The sequence below is a fragment of the Nicotiana sylvestris genome, chromosome 6, assembly GCF_000393655.2.
Source record: "Nicotiana sylvestris chromosome 6, ASM39365v2, whole genome shotgun sequence".
Taxonomy (NCBI): domain Eukaryota; kingdom Viridiplantae; phylum Streptophyta; class Magnoliopsida; order Solanales; family Solanaceae; genus Nicotiana; species Nicotiana sylvestris.
In genome coordinates this window covers 151,071,501-151,098,658 of record NC_091062.1, presented here as the reverse complement: position 1 = coordinate 151,098,658, position 27,158 = coordinate 151,071,501, and the positions used below count along the sequence as shown (strand labels likewise).

The 27,158-nt window shown below is 32.8% G+C and overlaps 2 protein-coding genes across 2 annotated transcripts; one reads left to right on the top strand and one right to left on the bottom strand.

Annotated features, from left to right (window-relative positions):
- Nucleotides 1-7,641: 7,641 nt before the first annotated feature.
- Nucleotides 7,642-8,109, top strand: LOC104246621 (WAT1-related protein At1g09380-like). Its single transcript, XM_009802482.1, has one exon. It carries the CDS (start codon nucleotides 7,642-7,644, stop codon nucleotides 8,107-8,109), a length of 468 nt encoding a protein of 155 aa, XP_009800784.1.
- Nucleotides 8,110-13,362: 5,253 nt separating this feature from the next.
- Nucleotides 13,363-15,616, bottom strand: LOC104246619 (alcohol dehydrogenase 1). The gene is made up of 9 exons (XM_009802481.2): nucleotides 15,468-15,616; nucleotides 15,195-15,331; nucleotides 15,050-15,096; nucleotides 14,613-14,938; nucleotides 14,443-14,525; nucleotides 14,286-14,361; nucleotides 14,088-14,149; nucleotides 13,898-13,993; nucleotides 13,363-13,809 (listed from the first exon to the last, which is right to left on the bottom strand). Exons 1-9 carry the CDS (start codon nucleotides 15,502-15,504, stop codon nucleotides 13,531-13,533), a joined length of 1,143 nt encoding a protein of 380 aa, XP_009800783.1. The 5' UTR covers nucleotides 15,505-15,616; the 3' UTR covers nucleotides 13,363-13,530.
- Nucleotides 15,617-27,158: the final 11,542 nt, after the last annotated feature.

Here is a 27,158-nt window from a genome sequence, read left to right as displayed (position 1 = left end):
AAACAGCAAGTATAACAAATTCTGATGTCATTTTCTTTATAAAAATACATGGACAAATAACATCATTTATGTAACCTTCTTTCAGCAAATATTCACTAAGGCGATTATACCACATGCGCCCAGATTTGCTTTAAACCGTACAAAGATCTTTGTAATCTGATTGAATACATTTCCTGAGATTTTGCTTCAGGCATTTTAAATCCTTCAGGAATTTTCATATAAATTTCATTATCAAGTGAACCGTACAGATAAGCTGTAACTACATCCATTAGATGTATTTCAAGCTTTTCATGTAGTGCTAAACTGATGAGATATCGAAATGTTATGGCATCCATAACAGGTGAATATGTTTCATCAAAATCGACTCCAGGTCGTTGTGAGAATCCTTGTGCAACAAGGCGAGCTTTGTATCTTTCAACTTCATTTTTATCATTCCTTTTTCGCACAAAAACCCATTTATGACCAACTGGTTTTATACCAGCAGGTGTTTGGACTACTGGTCCAAAGACCTCTCTTTTAGCAAGTGACTTCAATTCCGATTGAATTGCCTCTTGCCATTTTGGCCAATCAGATCTTTGTCGACATTCTTCGACAGATCGAGGTTCAAGATCCTCACTATCTTGCATAATATTAAGTGCAACATTATATGCAAAAATATTATCCACCACTATTTCAAATCGATTTAAATTAATCCCATCACCGTTCGAACTTATTAAAAGTTCCTCACTCACATGAGCTTCAGGTTCATTGATTTCTTCAGGAATCTCAGAACTAATCAGATTTTGGGTCTCTTCAGGGGATCCCTTCATAGTATCGCTTTGATCATTTGTCGATTTTCTTTTTTTTGAGGATTTCGATCCTTAGAACCCAAAGGCCTACCACGCTTCAGGCGTGCTTTAGGTTCACTAGCTCTCATGTTAGTAGATGGTCCTACTGGGACATCAATTCGGATAGGCAAATGCGTCTGGCATTTGATTTGCTATATTCTGTAAATGGATGATCTTCTGGACCTCCTGATTACATATAGGGGTACGGGGATCAAAGTTAGATAATGATGAAACTTTCCACACAATTTCTCTTTTGATTTCCTTTTTCTCTCCCCCTAATTGTGGGAAATTTATTTCATCAAACCAACAATCTGCAAATCGAGCAGTAAATAAATCTCCTATCAATGGTTCAAGATAGCGAATAATAGAGGGTGATTCAAACCCAACATATATTCCTATCCTTCTCTGTGGTCCCATCTTACTACGTTGTGGTGGTGCTACTGGAACATATACAGCACATCCGAAAATTCGTAGATGGGAAATATTTGGTTCATGACCAAAAACTAATTGTGACGGAGAATATTTATTATAATGTGTCGGTCTGAGACGGATAAGTGATGCTGCATGCAAGATAGCATGGCCCCAAACAGTAGTGGGCAATTTTGTTTTCATAAGTAGTGGTCTTGCTATCAATTGCAAGCGTTTAATAAATGACTCTGCAAGGCCATTTTGAGTATGAACATAAGCTACAGGATGTTCAACTTTTATCCCAACGGATAGACAATAATCATCAAAAGCTTGAGATGAGAATTCTCCAGCATTATCAAGGCGAATAGCCTTTATAGGATAATCTGGGAATTGTGCCCTTAATCGAATTATTTGGGCTAATAGCTTTGCAAACGCCAGGTTGCGAGATGATAGTAGACACACATGAGACCATCTTGAAGATGCATCTATTAGGACCATAAAATATCTAAACAACCCACTTGGTGGGTGAATAGGTCCACATATATCCCCATGTATACGCTCTAAAAAGGCAGGGGATTCAATATCAACCTTCATTGGTGATGGTCTAGTGATCATTTTTCCTTGATAACAAGCATCACAAGAAAATTCGTCATTTGTAAGAATCTTCAGGTTCTTTAATGGATGCCCACTCGAATTTTCAGTAATTCGTCTCATCATTATTGATCCGGGATGGCCCAAACGGCCATGCCAAAGCACAAAAGTATTTGAATCCGTAAACTTCTGGTTTACGATAGAGTGTGCTTCAATTGTACTAATTTTTGAATAGTATAAGCCAGAAGATAAAGTTGGTAACTTTTCTACAATACATTTCTGGCCAGAAATATTCTTTGTAATACAAAGATATTCCCTGTTCATTTCATCTATTGTCTCTACATGATACCCATTTCGGCGGATATCTATAAAACTCAACAAGTTTCTTCGGGACTTGGAGGAGAACAATGCATTGTCTATAATAAGTTTTGTTCCCTTAGACAGAAATATTATGGCTCTTCCGGAGCCTTCAATCAAACTTATATTACCAGAAATTGTTGAAACATTTGCTTTTTCCTTATGCAAATAAGAAAAGTATTTCTGATCATTGAATATGGCATGAGTTGTTCCACTATCAATAACACACATATCTTCATGATTTGTCTTTGATCCAAACATAATTTGAGGGTTATCCATATTCTTCAAAATAACATAAATAAAATATATTATAGTAAACATCATTATCAAAGCATAACTTTTATTTATGTACAACAATTACATAACCATACTATTTATTACAAACAACAAAAATTAAAATATTTACATTTCTACAGATTCACTACCGATTACATGACTTATTTCTCCTTCTGGGAGTGCAAAGTAATCAGCTACATCCAAATGCATGAAGTCTAAATTATCTTCAGAAATAAAATTTGCTTCAGCATTTTTCTCTGTCTTCTTCAGGGAGGCTTGATAAAGCTCAACCAGGTGCTTTGGCGTACGACAAGTACGTGACCAGTGCCCTTTTCCTCCACATCTATAGCATGCATTTTCTACATTTGGCGCTTGCACCGCTTCATGCTTTTGTTCCTTCCTTTTCCACTGCTGGTGGTGAGGAGGCTTCTTTGGTGCATTATTATTACCATGATTGGGGTTTCTTCCCCGACCACGGCCATGACCACGACTGGGGCCACGACCTCTTCCACGTTTAGCTTGGTGGAAGTTCGTCTCATTCACTTCAGGGAATGGACAAGAACCAATAGGTCGGCTTTCATGATTTTTCATTAATAGCCCATTATGTTGCTCTGCTATAAGAAGATGTGAGATAAGTTCAGAATACTTTTTAAATCCCATCTCTCGATATTGCTGCTGCAGGAGCATATTCGAGGCATGAAAAGTGGTGAAAGTTTTCTCCAACATATCATGATCAGTAATATTATCACCACATAATTTTAATTGGGAAATAATTCTGAACATAGCAGAATTATACTCACTGATAGATTTAAAATCTTGTAGCCTTAGATGAGTCCAATCATAACGTGCCTGTGGAAGAACGACCATCTTCAGGTGGTCATATCTATCTTTCAAATTATTCCACAGTATGACTGGATCTTTAATAGTGAGATATTCCATTTTCAGGCCCTCATCAAGGTGATGGCGTAGGAATATCATTGCTTTGGCACGGTCTTGGTTTGATGCCTGATTTTTATCCTTGATGGTGTCTGCCAGACCCATCGCATCAAGATGAATTTCAGCATCAAGCACCCAAGACATGTAGCTTTTGCCCGATATATCCAGGGCTACAAATTCAAGTTTAGAAAGATTTGACATTATTTAGGAAAAGAAAGTTCTTACCTCTAATACTTTCAAAGTATTTGCTCGAGATGTCAGAGTCTCGTGCTGATAACGTGTTATAAAATAAAGACTGTAAAGTAAAGACAAGTATAGAGAGAAACTGATATATTATTCGAATTCAAACTGATGTACATAATGAACTGAAATCTCTTCTATTTATAGAAGAAAGGAAGCTGCTCTGTAAGCTGCTACTACAAGCTGCTGTGTAAGCTGCTACTACAAGCTGCAGTGTAAGCTACTATAAGCTGCTGTGTAAGCTGCTACTATAAGTTGCTGTGTAAGCTGCTGCTGTGTAAGCTGTTGCTGTACCAGATATGGATAATCTTCTATTGAGAGCAATATTTATCCATAACGGAGTACTGAATGGATAAGCTTATTATATTCGGTATGGATAATCTTCTATCGGGGGTAATGTTTATCCATAACTGGGTACTGAAAAGATAAGCTTATTATACCCGGTATGGATAAACTTCTACTAGGGGTAATGTTTCTCCATAACCGGGTACCGAAGTGATAAGTTTATTTCCAATATAGTACTAAATAGATAAATATATTTACGGTGGAGTCTCATATGGATAAACTTCTTCAGGAAGCTTATTTACAACGGAGTACTAAATGAACATCTATAATATAATATATTTATAACAATAACATGATATTTAATGGGTTTAATTTTGGAAGAAGAAAAGAGGAAAGTGTTGGTGGGACCGGCGAATTTTCCAGTAGTGGAAGAAAACTGCATTTACAGATCTGGGTTTCCTCAGTCCTCTTACTCTCACCCCCTCAATTTACGCTCCATAATGTTAGTCTTTATTTTTCTTTTTTAATATTCTTTTTTTGATTTGATTTTCTTGTGATTCTTTGAAATTTTGAGTATTGATTGAGGGTTTCTTATTTTGTTTGCAGATATTTATGTCCGGGCTCCCGAAGAGAACTTAGCGTTTCTTAGAATTAATAATATAAGTTTTTCCAATTAGGAACGGATGGTACTAAGGTATTAGTCTTTTCTTGTTTTCTGCAATTTGGAATTTTCTCTTTTGGCTGCCTTTTGATATTTATTTATTTTGTGTACATTTCAATATTAATGTACATAAAAATTTATGTAAAAATTGTACGGGTGGGCGCCCTTTAATCTGTATTCACTTTTTAATTTTTTTAAACCAATACCCAAAGTTTAGACTACTTTAGGCCTTTTTCTCCACCTTCTTCTTCTTGTGACAATGATTTTATATGGTGTTTGTAGTTTGTGATGTTTTACAGTGATGAGCTGCTGCGGCACTTTATTTTTTACTATTGCTTAGGATTTCTTCTTCTTCTTTTTCCTAATTGCAAACTGGATTCGTTAGATTTATTGTTGTTTTGACTAATTGATGATTGAGGTTTGTTCTTGATGATATTTGGAGGTTATGTTTCAAATTTGACAATATTTTGAGTAGATTTAGGTGTTAAATCGTATAAAATTTGAAGAACAAATTTTTATTTTTGGGCAATTTGCACTTCAGACCCCTTTGGCTTTAAGTGCATAAAAACGTTGGTTGCACTTCAGGTGCATCTGAAGTGCATTATTTCACTTCAAACTTTTTGGCCTTAAGTGCATAAAAACGTTGGTTGAACTTCAAGTGCATCTGAAATGCATTTTTTTCACTTCAGACTTTTTGGCCTTAAGTATATAAAAACGTTGGTTGCACTTCAGGTGCATCTGACGTGCATTTTTTTTTTCATTTCAGACTCTTTGGCCTTAAGTGCATAAAAACGTTGGTTGCACTTCAAGTGCATTTTTTCCACTTCAGACTTTTTGGCTTTAAATGCCTAAAAACATTGGTTGCACTTCAGGTGCATCTGACGTGCATTTTTTCAGGTTCCGACTTTTTGGCCTTAAGTGCATAAAAACGTTGGTTGCACTTCAAGTGCATCTGATGTGCATTTTTTCACTTCAGAATTTTTGGCCTTAAGTGCATAAAAACATTGGTTGCACTTCAAGTGCATTTTTTCCACTTCAGACTTTTTGGCCTTAAGTGCGTAAAAACGTTGGTTGCACTTCAGGTGCATCTGGCGTGCATTTTTTTCATTTCAGACTTTTTGGCGTTAAGTGCATAAAAACGTTGGTTGCGCTTCAAGTGCATCTGACGTGCATTTTTTTCAATTCAGATATTTTTGGCCTTAAGTGCATAAAAACATTGGTTGCACTTCAAGTGCATTTTTTCCACTTCAGATTTTTTGGCCTTAAGTGCATATAAAAAATGTTGGTTGCACTTCAGGTGCATCTAACGTGTATTTTTTTCACTTCAGACTTTTTGGCCTTAAGTGCATAAAAACGTTGGTTGCACTTCAGGTGCATCTGACGTGCATTTTTTTTTCGCTTCAAATTTTTTGGCCATAAGTGCATAAAAACGTTGGTTGCACTTCAAGTTCATTTTTTCCACCTCAAACTTTTTGGTTTTAAGTACATAAAAACGTTGGTTGCACTTCTGGTGCATCTGACGTGCATTTTTTTCACTTCAAATTTTTTGGCCTTAAGCGCATAAAAATGTTGGTTGCACTTCAGGTGCATCTGACGTGCGTTTTTTTCACTTCAAATTTTTTGGCCTTAAGTGCATAAAAACGTTGGTTGCACTTCAAGTGCATCTGAAGTGTATTTTTTCACATATGAGTTTTTGGCCTTAAGTGCATGAAACCATTGACACTTCAATACTATTTAGCCTTAAGTACACTGAAGTGCAATTTATTTGGGAGTTACTTTTTTTGGATAGGTAGATTCACTGCTATGATCAGATGGCCTTGTTGTTACTTTTACTTGTTTGTTGCATTCTTTTCACTATTATTGATACGCACACGCCTTTTAACACTAATTACGAACATCTATATACAATCTTTCAAATATAATTATTGTCACTCGTTACCATCCTCCATTGAATTTGGTGTCAAATAAACTTCTATTAGCACTTTTAGCTAAACAAAGTGAGTATTATATTATATTAAATTGGGGCAATCTAAGCAAACTTGCTCCAACGAATGGGGGAAAAAACACAATGTTTGTTTGGTATTGGCCGCTCGGCTATTTGCCTGCTTTTGCGACTTAATATTAAGCATAACACTCAATGCCTCCTAATTTCATCTTAGAATTCATCATATCTTACTTTGCTCTAAGGAAAGAAAAAAAAACCGTTACTGGATATAATTGTTGTCATTAATTAGCGTTTTGTTGTCAAAAGAAACTTTTATTAGCACTTTCAGCTAAACAAAGAGTGAAGATTATATTAATTGTCTAAACAAACTTGTTTCAATGAATGAGGAAAGAAAAACAATGTTTCAATGGGGGGGGGGGGTGCAGGCTCGTTGATTATAAATAGAGGAGCTTAAATGCATGATTTTTCATTAGCTCACTTGTGCAGTAAGCAAAACACTCTATTCCTCTAACTGTAATCACAACATCTAGCAAAAAAATGTCCTGGCTACCTGCTTTGTCCATGTCATTTATACAAATTGGATACGCGGGTATGAACCTGCTAACCAAAATGGCTATGAACACAGACATGAACCTCTTCGTGCATATTGTGGCATATAGGCAGACATTCGCCGCACTGATAATGTGCCCTATTGCATATTTTAGTGAAAGGCATAGTAGACCTGCCATGACGAGGTCAATACTTCTAAAAAATTTCATGTGTTCGATTTTTGGAGGGTCAATTAACCAAATTACGTATATCATTGGCCTACAAAATTGCAACACTACGGTTGCATCTGCTTTGACGAACTTAATGCCAGCATTTACATTTGTTCTTGCTGTCATTACCGGACACGAAAAGGTCCGATTTACAAGAGTAGGGATAGCCAAAATGATGGGTACGCTATTGAGTATAGGAGGTGCGATGATGCTATCGATTTACCATGGTCCAAGACTCCCCATTGGCCAGCCAAAGATTAATTGGAAACTCTTAGAAGGTATTGCGCACCACAGCAGCAGCGGCACCAACTACTTAGGCCCTCTGCTCGTCATTACCAGTGCCCTCTCTTGGTCGATATGGTCCATAATCCAAGCAAGAGTAACCAAGAGTATGCAGCTACCTATTCAAGCACAGCGTTGATGTGCTTCATGGCTAGCTGCATATGTTTGGTCTTTGGGTTCTGCTTTGACCATGACCTATCCGACTGGTCATTGAGCAGTGGCGTGAGACCTATCTCCACCATATATTCAGGAGTTTTCTGCTCAGCTCTATCATATTTCGTGATGAGTTGGTGCATCCAGAGGGAGGGGCCTTTTTTTGTGTCAATTTTCAATCCATTACCGATTATCGTAGTTGCCATACTCAACTGGCTTCTACTTGGTGAAGAGATATTCACGGGAACTATAGTGGGTTCAATGCTGATCGTTTTGGGATTGTTTATGGTGTTGTGGGGAAACTGGGTGGAGTCAAAGCGAGCAAGGGCAATAATAAACTCGGAGCAAGATATGGCTGCGGAAGATTTGGAGTCCCAGCAAGAAAAATGACACTTAAACTTTATCAGCACTTTTTTTTGTTTCTGCTTCCCCTTGATGCTATTTGGAGTCTCATTTATGTTGTCTAATTAAATGGTGGTTGGTTCCGCGGCAAAATGGTTAAAAGAAAATAATTATCCCTCCATATTATCTATTTAAAAATGGGTTGGATAATAATTTTTTTAGAAACGGGTCAAATATGGATAAAACCATATTATTCACTTTGAAAATGGATAACCAATAGATAATTAATGGGTTCAACTTTTACATCGGTAAAGCTTCAAATTGGGAGTTCGTGAAGTTTGGGAGACTAGCAATTCGCCCAAAAATGATCATATTCAAGAAACCATGAATAATATGGATATCCATATTATCCGCACCCGTTTTTTATCCGTATTAAATATGGGTCGAGTCGGATAATTTATCCGTTTTTGCATTACTCATTTTTCACACGTCCATATCCAATCCGACCCACACCCTAGTTCCCTATTTTGTTTTAAATGCTGTGCACGGATCCCTTTCACCTAGCATCCTGCCTTGCACTTTATAAGCATAGCGAAGTTATTTCATTACATAGTTTCGCTTATTTGCTTTATTAACTTGCTTGTTTATACTTGCTAAAACTACTAGATATGGTTGCCCGTGATGCATGGGGCCAACACCAGGAATGACTTTTCAAGCAGAATCCTATTATGTTGTGTCCAATGCAGATTGCATATGCTATAAAAATTTAATACTAACCAACCATAAGTTAGTTTATGCTGAACTCAAGCAAATCCATGAAATGCAACCTGTTAATTTCGAGCAACCATTTTATGTAGCATTTGTTAATTTCATTTCAGATGACACTGAAAGCACAAGTGTTGTCTCTGCTTTTCTCAATAACTCAAACAAGACGTTGGCAAGGGGAACACAAAGTTTGAGAGGTCAAATGACTTTAAAAAAACATAATTTTAAGACCTTAACTTTTACACCTTGGCACCTTTTGAGCCCTTTCGGGTGAATTCTAACTCATTTGCGATGACAACTTTCTGTGGTTTCAGCGAAATTTTAAAACATATATTAATTTGCAGAATTCTGTAGATTTCTATTCCGGGGCAATTTGCACTTCAGATCTATTTGGCTTTAAATGCATAAAAATGTTGGTTGCACTTTAGGTGCATCTGAAGTGCATTTTTTTCACTTCCAACTTTTTGGCCTTAAGTGCATGAAACCATTGGCTGCACTTCAGACCTATTTAGCCTTAAGTGCACTGAAATGCAAACTTATTTGGGAGTTTCTTTTCTTGGATAGGTAGATTAAATGCGATGATTAGATTATTTGTTGTTGCTATTGTTTGTTTGTTGCGTCCTTTTTATTATTCTTAAGCCGAAGGTCTATCGTAAACAATTTATCTACCTTCATAAGATAGGGGTATTGAAATAAGGAGGAAAATAAAGGTTTCATATATACAATCCTTCACATATATTTATTGTCACTCATTATCATCCTCCATTAAATTTGGTTTCAAATAAACTTATATTAGCACTTTTAGCTAAACAAAGTGAGTATTATATTAAATAAGGCAATCTAAGCAAATTTGCTCCAACGAATGGGGAAAAAACACAATGTTCGTTTGGTATTGGCAGCTCGGCTATTTGCATGCTTTTGCGACTTAATATTAAGCATAACTAAGGGTGGCAAACGGTTCGAGCCCGGGCCTCGTGGGCCGGTTTTATGTGGGCTCGAACTTCGTGGGTCGGGCTGAAATGGTCTCGGGCTTCGTGGGCTTTTGGAGGTAATCGGACCGGGACCACGATTTTAATGGTCCCGGGCTAAGTGGCCCGGTCTCGGGCCTAAACGGGCCTAAGTGGGTCTGGCCTATTTTTTAAAAAAAAAAATTATCTAAGGCAATTTCTTGTAAATTATATAGCTATATATATATATATATATATATATATATATATATATATATATATATATATATATATATATATCTACTATATCTATTTCTTGCCACAAGTTTTACACTCAACTTTATTTTTTTCCTCTTATTTGAATAAAAAATGGCCAAACAAGAGATGTTTCGGCCCGTTTAGAAGGTTGTCTAGAAAAAGTAGGGGTAGTAACAGGGGGGTCAACCAGGGCATCATTTGGATTAGTTGGGTTAACTTCAACAACAGGACTAGTGGGTGTATCATCATCCAGTTGCGTTTCATCTAAATCTATTTCCAGCTCATCTTCTTCATTAATAGTTGGATTACCATAAAGAGAATTCATATATTCATGATCTAAGTGTTCACCACCTCCAACATTATGCACATATTGACTCTCAGTAAATTGTAATAAAGTATTATCACTATCAAGAATAGGAGCAGGTGGAAGATGGGTATGGGGTTTGGATAGGGGAGCCCGGGGAATTGGAGGATGAATAGATTGGTCACTAGATTCACCACTATTGGATTTTCCCTTATTTTTGCTAAATATTTTTTTTAACGAAAAATTCATCTTAATTAATCAAACAATACAAAAGTAAATAAAACAAAACAAAACTATAATATTAAAACTAAAGAGTTGGAACGAGTTTATCGAATTGACGAACAACTTATTGAAAATTATTTATCATTGAAGACTTGAATACTTCAATTCACCAACTTCACAATTTTTCACAAAAGTTGCAACAATAAAGTAACAAATTTTAGAAGAAAATTAGAGAGAGATTGAGAGATATTGATGATTTTGTGAAGAAAAATGAAAGAATGAGGGTTTATTTATAGTTAAAATTAGGGAATAAGTGTAATTATAAAAAGTTTGGGGTTAAAACAAAGTTTGGGGGTTAAATGGCTATTTTATAAATAGCCAATGACTATTTTGACAGAAATAACGGCTAGATTTTAAATGGGTAACGGTCAGATTTTTTTGTGGCAATTTTTTTTTTTAAAATGTAGTCGTTGGACCCGTTTAAGACCGTTTGGGACCATTTAGGACCGGTTGAACCGGCCCACTTAGGACCCGGGCCCAAACGGTCCCGGTCCTAACGGTCTTCTTATATGAACCGGCCCACTTGGGCCTCAAGCCCCCCTGGTCCAAGGTTTAAACGGGTATGCCCGTTTAGGCCTACTACCCATATGAGCTCGCGGGCCTGGGCTGGGCTCGGGCCTAACCGGTCCACTTGCCACCCTTAAGCATAACACTCCATGCCTCCTAATTTCATCTTAGAACTCATCATGAGCACCTCACTGGAATTCAAATTCAACACACTCAGAATATTTATAATGACCACAACCTATCATGTCTCAAAGAAAAGGAGACTAAACGAAATTTTTGTAACCAAGAGCTAACAGTGAGCACTATTCTTGTTCCTCATTCGGAAGCTTAATCCATTTCATTAAAGATTAGATGTTAAATATTGCACAGAACAAAAGTAGCAGTTTCTTGCTTGGTGCTACTAGTTATAGCTAAGTAATGAAATGTTAGTCATGAAACAGGAGGTCTTTAGAACGTTTGTAAAATGTTGCCCTGTTAATCTCTTTACGGGTAGTGTTTTCAACATGCCAACATTGATGAACAAATTTATGCATTAATATTTTCAAATTCAATACAGAGAAACTTAGTGTCACACGTGTGTCTTAGAAAATCATGTAAAGTCATTATATGATGGATGTTTAATAACGTTATGGTTTAAAACTTGAAGGAAGGTATCTGAAAGGTGTCATTGGCAACTTTGATCATTTAGCAACCTGTAATATGAATCCAATGTACAAGAAAACAGAGGATAAAACTCCATGCACCATAGAGTATTTCTTCACAATAGCTAAAGAAAGCAATGGAGGTAGTCCAAGATAAAAATATTAGAATCAAAGCAAAGAAAGTAGCACTGATTGATGGTACGCGGGGGATTGCATGCAGTTACAACTATTGATAAAGTTAGTGGTCAGAATTATTAACAGTCGAACTTCAATTTTATCCAAATTCACTTCCATTAGAATGGGATGCATAGCCTAAGTCAACTCCAGTATAAATAGATATAGATACTTATCATATGCGAAATCTCACTGTAAGGTCTTACGAATGCATCCTACCTCAGTGAAATCAACTGCAACATGTTTTCCAAATCATTGCTTATTGCCATACGTACCGAGAGTATCACTTCTTGCTTTAGTGCAAGCTATAACTCAAATAAGACTTGTATTTCTGTAGAGCAGCAAGTAATCAATCAAAAAAGCTTGTGACAAAAATCAAACTATGGTGAAACAGAGAATAGGAAAAGAAATACAACATCTCTAACCCGAAGTCACACCAAATAGCCACTGAGTTAAAAACAATGCTCGAACTAATTGAAGCACATGCATGTCAAGTTTGAGCCAACACAAATACAAGTTTTAAATAAAAATGAAAATCTTTACTCAAAAAGTAAAAATAAAAATCTCACTCAGAAAGAGGTACGAACTAAAGAAAGGAACCGAAATATGAGAGAAATTACATTTGTGAAGAAACTGAGCAACAAAAGCTAAATAGATGGAACAATAGCTATTTGTAAAGAAAAGGGAATAATAACAACAGCAGCCATGAATAAAATTGGGAAATCTGAAGAGAAGTTTAGGTCGAAAAGCTAGCTTTTGGCATGAAACATGGTTGGGAAAAGATGCATGTCTCAGACAGTCTAACTTGCAAAGAAAAGGAATACTCGCAAATGCTCTCTATATAAAGAACTACTAGAGGACACAAACCACCTATTTCTACATATATTGCAAAATTACTGCTCCATTGTTCGTATATGCTTTTTAATATTTTGTGCCTAAAATGGACAATCTGCACCGGAACTTAGCTTCTACAAAGATGCACAAGAGGTGAGTAGGGGGCCTACATTCAAGAGACTGGGATATATGCATTTTGGTGAGAGAAATTTTTAGGACAAAAAGGAGTATGTAGCTAGTCTTAAATTTCTTAGCTTACCTTTTGGAGTACGTAACAAGGCAAATGTACAAGATACTCACGATGTTGAAGCCATGACTGACTTTATTACAGAGCTTGTAACATCTTCTTTTGATGTATTCTGTACATGACAACATACTCTTGGTGCTGCTTCTTATATAAAACTTTTCCTTACTTATCAAAAAGAACTCACACATCATGATGAGAACAAAATCGTTGCCTTTTTGGCTGAGGCAGCTAATGGGCTGAAAAATATGTGAAATCCCAAGGTAGATATATATATATATATATATATATATATATATAACAAAGGAATGGAGTACTATATATATTTACAAGAACAGATAGATATGGCGTTATTAAGGACAAAGCATATCTATAAGCGAAAAAGCAAGAAGAGACATGGATGGACTTGGACCAGAATGTTACAACTCAATCACCAAAGAAATAATGACAAATGACAATTTATTGGTCTTTTCTCAAAGAGTAAACACTAGAAGTTCTCCACTGCTAGAAAGTTTAGTCCTCCATTTTGATGATGCAACGAAGGCCTTCTCCTTTCAACATTAAATCAAAAGCCTTGTTGATTTCAGCAAATGGGAGTTTATGAGTGATGAACTTGTCCAATTCAAGTTCCTTGTTCATGTATTTTTCGACGACACAAGGAAGATCCGAACGGGGCTTGTAGTTTCCAAAGAATGTTCCCTTGAGAGTCCTTTCATTCAACAAGTTCATAGGGTGTGTCTTGAATACAGCTTCTTTATGAGGTACTCCAACAAGAACAGCCACTCCCCAACCCTGAATATTAATTACACGGCATGTAATTAATGTAGTGATAATTAAGAACATAAGCTAATTAGGTAATTTGTTGACAGAAAACACATACATCATGGACACATTCAAATGCTGAAATCATAGCGTCAATATGGCCTGTACATTCAACACTCCTGTCTACTCCGCCATCAGTCATCTCAGCAATTACCTAACAAAACAATCAAGAAAAAGTTAAATCAACTTTCACTCAACGCTGTTATTTGCAAAATAATCTATTTAGTGAAAGAAATATGTATATGTACCTCTTGAACTGGTTTACTATAATCCTTTGGATTCACAAACTCTGTCACACCAAATTTCTTAGCTGTAGAATATAGGCAAATTAAATGGATGAATGAGTTGAGGCAAGCTATGAGGATGGAATTAAAAGGATAAAGGATCAAGACTGTTGAAGATTCAAGTGAAAAATAGCAAGGCACGTGTAGGTACAACTTAATTACCTAACTCAAATCTGCTAGCATTTAAATCAACTCCAATTATCCTTGAAGCACCAGCAATTCTTGCTCCTTCTGCAGCCTGACCAAATGAGATCAAATCATTGATAAGATCCTTAAAGTAACATATGGAAAGAACAAATCATTGAAAATTAGTACTCACAGCAAGGCCTACAGCCCCCAGTCCAAATATAGCCACACTTGATCCTTTTGTTGGTTTAGCCACATTCAAAGTTGCACCAAGGCCTAGAAAAAGAATCATTTGATCAATCAACAATTGAACTCCTCAAATGAAACTACTATTTGAGATACGGTTGATAATTTCTCCTATACCTGTGGAGATTCCACAACTGAGGACACAGACTTTGTCAAGAGGAGCAAGGGGGTTGATTTTAGCAACACAACCAACATGGACCACAGTGTACTCACTAAAGGTAGAGGTCCCAACAAAATGGTAAATAGGCTTTCCATTTATGGAAAACCTTGATTCTCCATCTTGAATCATTACTCCCCTATCAGTGTTGATCCTTAAGAGGCTGCACATATTGCTTTCTTCCGATTTGCAATGAGCACAATCTTTACATTCCCCTGTAAACACAGGCAAAACATGGTCTCCTGGTGCAACTTCTGTTACTCCCTCTCCAACACTCTCCACAATCCTAAATCCAAAATATTTAAATCAAGAATACAACAGAATTCAGTACCCTTTTGGCTTTAGAAACAATCAGTGATGAGTTTAAATTAATCAATTGAAACAACAAAGTACATACCCTGCTGCTTCATGTCCAAGAATGCGAGGAAAGACTGGATTTTGGCCCTGAATCAGTCGAATGAGTTAAAAGATAGCAATCCACATTGTGATATTTGCTCAAGTTAAGAAATTTTTTCAAGAATGTAACTTGTTTTTTTTTTTACCTTTGCTTCCCAGAAGTAGACATCAGTATGACAGAGAGAAGTGTAAAGGATCTTAAGACGAACTTCCATTTTTTGTGGAGGTGCCACCTCCACTTCCTCCATTACTAATGGCTTCCCTGCCTCCCATGCCACAGCAGCTATAAAATACACGTCCATTAGTTCAAAAACGTACCACCAAAATATTCAGAAAAAGAAAAACATAACCTTTTGATCACTGTGTCATTACTTAACTATTAAGGATAATGTATAAGAAATTAAATGAATGTTTCATACCTTTGCAACGAATGATTTGCCCGACTGTGCTTGACATTTTTCTTCTTCTTGATTTCCTTCACTAATCACTAAAATATGAAAAATTTATGTAGAGAAGAACTTTGGTTGTTTCTGAATACTGAGTTAAATATCTTGAGGTGTGATGTGGCACTGCATTGCTGGGGTATTTATGCCTGAAATTTGAAATCGAAAAGTTAAATACAACAGGCCAAAGTAAAACCATTTCGCTGGGTTTTGGAAACCGGTTTCTGGCTGTTTGTTTTGTGTTACTGTTTGAGTCTTTGTCAAGTAATTAGAAAAAGGTGGTGGTAATATTCCAATAGAAAAATCGATGTGATTTATTAAACTAAATGTTATTTCTTACACGACCATTTTTTAATTTTGGATAGACACGATTTATTTCTCCATTTTGGTCAAACATGAATTCATCTTACAAAAGTCAGATTTAAATAATAATTATGAAAATACAGAAAAAACTAATTTTGTTCAAAACAATGGAAAATATATTGAATATCTTATTTATCAAGATTACTCTACTCAACTTTGAGGAAGCAAAACAAGAATTTGGTAACAGTTCTTAATTTTATTTTCAAAGGGAAAAGCTTAAAAGAACTTGAAAGTATTTTAATTTTGCGAAAAATCTTATAAACTTCGATATAATTGGAGCCAGTTTTTAATTTTGCCTTCCTTTTTTTTTAAATTTAAAGTTATATTCCTATATATAGTTTGAATTTGGAAATTCATAAACTCCTTTTACTTCTTAAATTTTTTGTATTAGCTCTTGAAATCTATGTCCGTTTGATTCTATTTAAGCAGTTGTATTGGGTTGTTTGATGGTTTTCCCCTATCAAATATTCGGTGGTTTTTCTATAATTGGTTTTTGATTATTTCATCAACGATAGTTAAAGTTGGACATAAGTGAGCAACCTAAACCAATTATCTTCATGTAATGTGCTGTCACCCTTAAAAAGGTGATAACTACCCAGATGCTTCGTGCATGTACTAGCAACAATTGAGTACATTTAAATTTGGCATCCAATCATAATCCATCTCTTCTTTAATATTATAGGATATTAATATAATAGTACATACGCATCTCTGCAAAGTAGACTGTTGTTTTTATTGCTCTTTTTTCACATACCGAGTGATAAATTCGGACATTGAAATTTTTTGATAAAATAGTAAAAAATAAAAAAGTTTGAAGAAAATAACCAAAAAGGTGCTTTTTGCTGGGTTAGTATTGTGCTAATCATCGAATGGATAAATCATGATCTTATGTTGTAATATGTTGCCGGCAAATATTTACAATATCAATGAGTATTATACGGATGTTTGTTTTGAGGATTTTCTAACAAAACAGGTCTTAAGGTACGCGCTTTGTGCGTGAACCTATATCGACGAATACAAAGTTTATTTAAATATTAATATAAAATAATATGTATTTGTCATGCATTCAACGTATCACTTCGATAATATTTTTAGAATTTGATGATGTGCTAAAGATTACAATAACCATAAATATTAAAAATTTATATCTATTATAATATTTATTTGAATGTGCATTTATATTTTTGTATGTAAATTTTAGCTAGTCATTTATATTTGAGTGTGGCTTGTGGGTTTTGATTTTAAACTCATTTGTCTATAATCACTCATTTGGCTAATCAAAGTCTGCTCATTCCTCAAGAAGAAAGCAAATTGTGTTCTGTACTAAATATTAGTGATGAGAAAGGAAATTTTTAAACGCTATTATTGAAAAATCTTTGTTTAATTATAGTAAGGATTAATATTTCCTACCTAGTTGAAATAAGGAAGGACTTATATAAGTAAAATTTATATAAGGAAAAGATTAAATTCCGAAATATTAGGGATTTCTATATAAATGACTATTACTAAGTATTTAGGAAAACCATAAAATGACTATTTTTCTAGTATGAACTCAATTTTAAAAGGTAAAAAAGACGAACGACGTCTCAAGAATCTTCGTGCTTTTAATATAGTATAGATTTTTTTTTCATTTTTACCCTACGAAAGTAATTGGTCTCCTAATTGTTGTCTTATTGTTTTTCCTTTTACCTACGAATTTTTTGACTTTACAATCTTTGGTAGATTATTAGGGATACTAATTAAGGAAGAAGGTTCCTACTACTCTTCTTAATTATTATTTCTTTTTATTCTACGGTTATATCTTTTTTTTCAAAAGTAATTTATTTGTATTTATAATTTTATCCATTATAAATTATACTTATATATGTTTAAAATGGTGAACGATATTTCTCTAAGGATTTTCGTGTTTTTAATATAGTATAAATTACAAGCAGACATTAGATCATCTAGCCTAGGAAAACAGATAATGAGAATTTAGGGATGTTGAGGTCTAACTTGTCGAAAAGAAATAGAATATTCAATCCATTAAAACATAATGTATGTACAAAATATACGTCAACACAAATGAAATGTAGTTTTAGTTGATATGCATCATTAGTATATACTAGAATCCGAATACATTGATCACTATTAAATATGATCGTGCTTAGCGCAGTTAATTAATGACATGATAATTTTTCTAATACCGAAATATTAAAAGAGTTGTTGATAGTAGATACTTAATTTTGTACCTCCATCTCAATTATTTTCTTAAAATTTCTAGTTGATACGTTTAAGTTAGATACTTCTATTTTCAAAATTTAAGAATTTAGTAAATTAATATTTATTTAATTTTACTTTTCTTTACCTTTTTAAAAAGAAAAAAATAGTTCTAATTCTCGAAATACAAAAAAAAAAATAGTTTATTATTTAATACTTCTCATTACCTTAACATTTTGAATTTTTTTTCATCTGATGACATTTTTGAATTCTCGTTTCCCTTTTTTGTCATTTTTCTTGTTGATAATCTATCCTTTGGTTGTTAATCTTTTTTTTTTCTATCGTTTTTCATTTTGATAATTTCATCCTACCCCTTTTCCTTATACTATTTATTTTAATTCATTCTAACATTATTTTCCGTATATCCTTCCTTAAATAACCTAAGTCAATTCTCCTTTCTGCTCTTACTAATTAAAATTTCTCTCTTAATTAATTTTTTTGAATATTATATTTTGTACTACATAAAAAAAGTTAAAAATTAATTTTTACATAATCTTAATTATATTTCCCTCTCATCCCTCATCACCCCCTCTCTCACATCTCTTCATAAAAGTAATCTGATGTTCAAAATAAAAGTTATACATTTAAATGTTTAACAAAATATAATATATATAAAAAGTTGTAGCCAGAATACACATTTTTTTCTTTATGTTATCTTCTTGTTTCATTTTCTTTCTAATATTTCATACTCTTTAGTTCCTCCATAAAATCAGAAATCATTACCCTTCCTTAAATAACCATATCAACAATCCCCCTCTTACCAAACATATGAAAAATTTCAAAAAATTAATACTCTCTCGATTGTTTATTCCTACCATTCAGATATGCCTATATATATTTACTTAGTATAATCAGGCCTAATATCCAAAAAATAGGATATTTTTACACCAATGAAAAGGCAAAACTATTACTTATGAACTCACTACAATTACAAGCATGCGGCAGATTAAGAGTAACAAAATATGCATATATCATTGATAATAGCGTCTTCATCAAGCTTGTATTTGACTCCCCAAATACTGTCACTTGTAGCGACATATGTTCTTCTATTTCCTATTCCATAACTAACAGCCAAAAGATTTAAGATGAAATAACCTTCGGGAGGGAAAAAATCTTTCTATAGAGAGAGCTTCAAATAAAAAAGAGACAATGAAAATGAATGATTATAGATGAAGAGAAGAGAGTTATGTGATGGAGAAGATATGACTTAGTATTTATAGTAAAAAAATGTAACCAATAAAATTGATAAGTTAAGTTGGGTAATAAGAATAGATTGTAACGTTTACTGACCCTAGTTTAATTAGCATTATGAGTACTATAATTAATTGCATCAGTTACAACTTTAATAACAACCATTTCACTTTTTCTCTTGGAAAGAAGAAAATATATATTTAATAGAAAAGCAAGAGAAAAAAGGCAAAAAATTAAGAAAAAAGATAAGTGCTTTTCTTGGCCAAAGAGAGGTGCCAAGTCAGCATTATGTTTCCCTTCCTTTATATATATATATATATATATATATATATATATATATATATATATATATATATATATGAGAAATACAAAATTAAAAGGTACACCGTACTACATTTGCAATAGGTAGGCAAGATCTAAAATTTGAAGGCTTGAAGCATATGCAAAGCCCAATAGCCCCAATATTTGATTTGTGTATGGATATTTGCGTCGAATAACTGAGGGGCAAGTGCACAAATAGCCATAAAATTTGAAGGCTTGAAGCAGGCGAAGTGCACGGACAACCATTTTTCCAAGTGCTATTTAAGTTTCAACCAAGGTTTACAGATAACTTAAAGTATAGCCAGCCACTTAAAAAAGAGTAGCCCGATTCTCTTCTCCGTCTCGCTTGTTTCTCTTCTTCTATGTCTTCTTACACACAATATTTTCTGCCAAAGAATTCATTCCTTTTACAAATAATTCATAAATTGACACAGCTTCATCGATATACACCCTCATTGATGAAAGTTGTACCACTTTCATTTTAACCGATAACAAAACTTTCACTTTCAAATTGTTGGCTTTATATATTTTGCAGAATAGAAATAGCCTGAAATTTGATATACAGGTATGAACTGAAAAATTAAAATCAAGATACGTTGTCCTGAAATTTTCAAATGAAAAACTGAATTTTAGGATACAGTGTCCCTGAAGTTTAAATTGAAAAAAACTGCACTTCAAAATACTAAAGTTAAAAGTTTTAAATTTTGAATTGAAAAGTAAACTTATTGACACAATGTCCGAACGTTTTGAACTGAAAAAGTTGAACTTAAGGATAAATTATCATAAAATTTTGAATTGAAAAAGATTGAACTTAAGAACACAATGTCTTTAAGTTTTGAACTGAAAATTGAACTTTATGACCACCTTATCCTAAAGTTCTAAACTAAAAAACTTAACTTCGAGACATCTGAACTAACGTGTCCTGAAGTTTAGTACTAAAAAATTTAATTTCACGACACACTATCCTGTAGTTTGAGGAAGCGAAGAAAAAGCAGCATCTGCCCACTTTTTTATGTTGTAGCTAAATATTAAATAATTTGCATTCACCGAATAAAACTTAAACAACATGCTTAAAAATAACTACGTGGTGTCATTTCCACCTTGAAGCATATGGAAAGCCAATTCCAGGGGTTGGCCCAATAATTGGTTCGTGTATAGATATTTGCATGGAATAATTGAGGGGCAAGTGCACAAATAACCATTTGGGTGACTACTATTTAAAACATAGTCAAAATTTATAAAATTATAATCTCTTCGGAATCAAACTTCCGCTTGAGAACTGAAGTTTTCAAACTTCAGTTTAGGTCTGAAGTTAGGCTTGACTAATTTACAACTTCTGATCTTTGGGATGCTGTTTGAAAACTCCCTCCCAAGGGTTTGAAGTTTAGAACTGTCCAAATCTAAAATAACGTAAACTCCGTCATAATGAAAGATTGATTTATTTCATTTAAGAAATTACCTGTTAAGAGGAGCATTTATATATCTATATTTATATCTATATTTATCTATACTATATTAAAAGCACGAATGCCCTTAGCGAAATGTCGTTCGACTCTTTTATCCTTTAAAGATAGATCTCATATTAGACAAAATAGTAATTTTATTATTTTCCGAATAATTAAGACTTTTTATTTTCCTAATATTTAGGATTTTGAAATAAATTAAAATTATAGTTATTAAATACTTCATTATTTGAACTATTTAAGAAATCCTAATATTTAGGAATTTAAATCAAGTAAGCATTTATTTGTGTAATTTTTTTTTTGTAGAGAGAGTTATATAGAGTTAACTGCCACATAGTGAAAATTGATCTATATGCTAACTTTTATACCTTTTGAAAACTAATTTTTTTTTCTTCAAAAAGTAAATCTACGTTTAAAATATTTGAATAACATATAGAACTAAACCTAATTTTAATTTTAACATGTATTATATATTGTTACTGCTTCCAAAATAGTATTAGCATAGTCTTTTTAGAACCCGTGAATTGCATATAATTTTATTACAATCATAGACACTGGGTTCTTTACTAATTTGTTGAAATCAGTTACTATATTTTTTTTATTGATTAAAGTATATAGCACAATTTGTATTTGCGAGAAAAAAGTAGTTAGTTGAGTTATTTGTGTTTTCTATAATGAACTTAAGAATATATAATTTTTCAAATAAATTTTACATAATAACTTAAATGTTCAAGGATTAATGCGTTCTTGCTAAAACTAAAACTGAAAAATGATAACTTGTGAAATTAAAGTAATGATATTATAAAACTTATAATAATTTTAAGTTGAATATATTGACTCACATGATTGAGGGCTTATATGGGGTATAGTTTCTTTGCTTATTGTGTTAGCTAAGATAGGTTCAACAATCACTATTTTCAAGAACATATATTTTTTCTATAACTTTTATTTTATCTCTCAAACATAATTTTTAATAAAATATTTATGTAACATTTTAATAGTTCATACTCATCTAGATAGTATTCACGCGCAATGGTTCGTATTTTTTACTCTTTAAAACTAGCTTTCATATTAAACAAAATAATAATTTATTTTTTAAATTGTAGGAATTATCATTTAATTATATTTCTAATATTTAGGAATAATCAGGTAATTATTTCCCTAGCTCTTAGGAATCTGATCTAAAAAGTTATGTTATTTAATTGGAGTCCTTCATATAAACTCTATTTAGATTTAGGGTACTGAATTCCAAGCATTTCACAAGTATTTTTTTTATATTGGGTTTACGAGTATTTTTTTGTTATAAAAATTTAGGTTTAGTAGTCCTTATTTTCCTTTTCTTCCTGTATGTGTCTTTATTTTCCTCTCTTTTTTCCCCAGTTTTAGGAGTACATTTTCAAGATTTACGAGTATTTATTTTAAATAATAAAATGCTCATTGAATTATTTTCTCATATTTAGAATTTTAAAATTTATCAACTAAACTTTTGTTATTAAATCATACTTGGGAGTAAAAACAAATACCTAGCAATCACAAACGTAGTAATCTCAATCAATTTTATTTTTTTAAAATTCAAGTATCAAGCTTAAATAAGAAAATAATTTAATTTTAAGAATATAAAAGAAAGAGAAGTGTTGGTAATATTCAAACACTAATGGTTGTACTGACATAAAAGTCCAAAAGTGATGTCCTAGCGATTTTTTATTACATTGAACGTAGAATTCATATTGGATAAAATTATAAATACAGTTAAATATTTAAAACTTTGGATGAGCTAATATTAATATTTGAATCAACAAAAAAATATTCTCTTTAACGTTAAGAACAGTCCTAATTAACCAAAAAAATCTTCGATTTAATAATTAATTTGTGAAATATCTAAGTCATTATTTTCAAAATTTATAATAAAATCAATTTTAATATAGTAGTAGAGTCAAACTGTTAAAAATGAAAACATTAAAAATAATAACGATGAAACATTGGAAGACAAAATACATTCTAAGTGAGTTGCCATTAATTAATTTTCTTTCTTTTGGTATTCATTTAAATAAATGGCAACTCCCTATATTTTTCTATGTACAAAGTTACTTATTTTAAAATATTAACTTAATGTAGACATTTTAAAATTTAGCATTTGATAACTTGATTTACATGTTCTTCATATACACATATTTTGTTGATTGACGCTAAGCACACGTGCAACGCACGTACACTAAAGCTAGTCTATAATAAAAGCACGAAGACCATGTCGAAATGTTGTTCGCTTTTTTTATCCTTCGTAATTTTGTCTTAAGTTGGATAAAACTGTAATTATATATAAATACTAATAATATATATCTCTTGAAAAAATAAAAATAAAAACTGTTAATATCGTAAGCATGTACAACTCATACAGGAGTCTTCTTCACATTCGGGGTCTCCTACAAATGATGTCCTACTCAAATTCTTTTTGGTTTATGAATCCGACATTTTGTATATTTGAAAACGCTTCTATAAAAGGAGTTAAAATTCCAAAATCTTCATGAACTTTATCGTAGTTCCAAGTTGCAGCTGCTACTTGATTCATTCCATCTCCAGCTTTGTGTGTTTCCAGGTTTTCTTTTTAAGCCAATTGTTTTTCTTTCCGTAACATCGTGTATATAGAAGAAGCAGAACAGAGAATTTGAGTTCGCATTGATACGTGTATTATGTTATTCACCTGGATTTTTGCAATAATATTCTGAGAGTACTAAAAATAGAGTCATTGATATTTGGTACTTTTTATTTGGTTGATTTATACAAATCTTTTTGCTGTCAGCTATATAAGTTGATGCTCTTCAAAAACTGTAGATGACCGGTTGGTGGATTAAATTATCTGTGATTGTGTTTATTTCTTTTGCAAATTACATTGATTGGTTATTTTATATTCCTCTGCCTTTCATCAGTTAAGAGGATTCTCTTATGTTTTTCATTGTTTCTAAATGTCCATGATTACTTGGGATCCTACCGTAAAGAGTAAAATTATTTAAGATTCTTTTGTTTTACATATCAGAACCCAATGCCACCGCCACTGGAAGTCCTCTTGATAAATTCGTCTAAGTAAAATATTTGAATTGGAATAGGAAAACAAAATCTAATACATATAAGTGAAAGAAACAAAGGAGAAACCTATTCTATTTAACATATTGATTTTCTTTGTTCTGTCTTTTCTTTCCGATAATAGTTTGGGTATAATAATCTATATAATAATATAAAGCAGGGCCAAGAGACGGTGAGGTGGCACTCTCCAAAACCAGCATTTACATTTATCTTTTTTTCCAGATTTTTCCCTTTTCTTCTTTTTATAAATGATAAAACAATTGCTTCTTTTAAGAAAATTCAATTCAACCGTCACTTTCGGGTTTTTACCCCCAAACGTCACATTTATTCAATCCTCTGAATTTGGAGCGTCTTTTAGCAGAAAATCACTTCCCCGCCAACGTTGCTATGGAGTGACGTGCGTGTAACTCATAAAGATTGGAATGTAACTTTGCATTTACCAATTTTTGGGAAGTTAGTGGAGAAGAATAGGGTGACAGCGATATACATCCTTTTTCATCAGCGAGATTCCACCTTACAGTACAATTATCTCCATATTTACATACTCTGCTGTGCAATTATTGATCTTTTGATTTTCACAAAGGTCAGTGCTTTTCATTTTCTCTATCGCCGCTTCTGTTAGAATATGTTGCTTCAATATTGAAGATAAATTGCGTTAAGCTTAAAGCCATTGTCACAATATGTTGTTTATTTTGCATTCTTTGTTCCATATATTTCCAAGTTTGATCATTGGTACTCTTTGAAAAATTCTATTCTGTTATGTGATGTGATGATTTCAAATCCGTTATTAGTTCTGCATCAATTTTGTGGATAGATCTGTTGTTGATCATAATTTTTGCTTCAAATTATGCTGGAGGATGGTATTGAAATTGGTTCAATGAGAGAGAAGATGGAAGCTTCGTGTAACTTTCTGGAAGTATTAGCTAAACAAAAATGGGTGATTTAGCCTTTTTCCGCAAACCGTGGGTCTGTTTGCTATTTTTCTTTCAAATTAGATTTATTCGTGAACAATAAAAATGTCACACATATTTTTCTTAAGAATTTGGTCATTGCCTTGTATGTTAAACTTGGATGGGGCTTTATGTCTTAGTTTTGATACTCTAACGAAGTTTATATAGAAATTAACAATAATTTGATCTTGATTGTCATATCAAACCTAGAATTCCCGATGGATCTTTTGTAAAATTTCTTGAATAATTTTCTGAATATTTGTTTTCTTTGTTAACTTTAACATTTTAGACATTCCTTGAATTTAGTAGTTTATAACTTTATATATTATTTGGAAATTCTAGCTGCCTTAGTGATCTCCTCTTCCTTTAAAATTTTTTTACTTATAGTTTAGTTGAGTTATCTATGCTTAGCTGCTCAGTTAAGAGTATTATGCAAGTATGTTGCATTGCTGACCCAATATTCAATACAAATCTGACTTTGGATGATGAATTTTGCCTACAGCAAGGAGGGTCCGAATGTAGGATAAGTTTATCTGGCATACTGGTTTGGTTCGCTCTGTTGTTGATAGTTCTGACTGTGTCTTTGGGTCACATGGCAAATTGAAGACTTTGACTTTTCAATTGCGTTGAACGTGTTAGAGAAGGCTAGGTGATTATCGAAAACTTCACTCGATAGAACTTTGATGCGACAAGTCCATTTAAGAGGAGCTCTCAGAGTTGATAATTTATGTATCTAAAGTCTTCACATATTTCAAGATAAATGTTTTGAGATTTACATATCAGTATAAATTATGGTGCAGACAGAAATTTAGGTATGTATATGATTTTTTGCAATTATTTGACTATGTTAAAGGTGAATGTGTTTATTTAGTCTTTACAACTTTTGCCATATTGAGAGCTAAGATATATAGCAAATTTAAAATTTTGAGAAGCTCTAAGAGTAGAGATAGACCTTTTTTTAAAAAAATATGTTTGGAGATTATTTATTACATTTTAAGTTGGAAAAATGTTAGAAATTTGAACTAAACATGCGGCAAGTAGTGTGAATTTGTTCAACGGCAATGATATCTCCCAGTATTATTAACTTTTCAGATTTTACAAAGATTTGCGACTATAATCAAGTAACCTGATTAATTATTATTCTCACTCTTATGCCCTCTTTAAATCATGAACTTCGAACGTCACAACATTTTACTCTTAAAAACTAGAAGAAAGAAAAAGGTATGTCAACTTTATTATAAACCGTGGCTTCCCTCCAAGTTATTATTATTATTATTATTATTATTATCATTGATCAATGAATTTGAGATTACCCTCTTTGAAAAATTGTCGGATCAAGTGACTAAGAAGGCTATGTTATTATTTGTAACACATCAATATTTCAGTTTAATTAAAATTATGGGATTATGGAGATTGAAAGAGAAATTAATACATCATTCCCACATACAATTTATGGGGTGGCTTTATTGCACGGAAAAAATTACATTGGGGTACAACAGATCGATAGCCAAAATAAGAGGCATCCCAATTTGCGGATTAAAGGAGTCAATTATCAACAAATCGGTATCCAAAGACAATGAATCTCACCACAACTGATCAGTTAGAGAAACCAATACAACATAAGTATTAATCTAATCCATTTGAATTTAGAGAACACAAGAGTATTTCAAATATTCAAATTTTAAAAATAATTGTAATACTCTTTTAATATAAATACAAAAAATCTAATTTTTGATGAGGATTTTTACTATCGCGCAAAGCGCGGACTAATTTATAAATATATGGAAGTTGAATTTGTATCCTCTTTATCTCAAAATCACACTTTTATTTTATAGCTCAACGTTGGGCTATATTTGTAGCAACATGTTTTCTGAGGAATATCAATATCAATAAAAAAAAAAAAAATTGTGGTCATGACAAAGCAGCGGAAGCAACGTAAAGAAACGGACACTAAGAACATCATCTATGAAAATATAATAGGTAGACATAAAATAGCTAATTATAAATACAATATATTATACTTCACTAAATTATTCATTATT

Excerpts from the sequence above, each read along its gene's own strand:
- LOC104246619 (XM_009802481.2), bottom strand. The coding sequence starts at position 15,504 with ATGTCAAGCACAGTCGGGCAAATCATTCGTTGCAAAG. Across the intron at positions 15,332-15,467 it reads GCAAATCATTCGTTGCAAAG|CTGCTGTGGCATGGGAGGCA; the intron begins GTATGAAACATT and ends TGTATTTTATAG. Across the intron at positions 13,994-14,087 it reads ATAGTAAACCAGTTCAAGAG|GTAATTGCTGAGATGACTGA; the intron begins GTACATATACAT and ends TTGTTTTGTTAG.
- LOC104246621 (XM_009802482.1), top strand. The coding sequence starts at position 7,642 with ATGGTCCATAATCCAAGCAAGAGTAACCAAGAGTATGCAGCTACCTAT.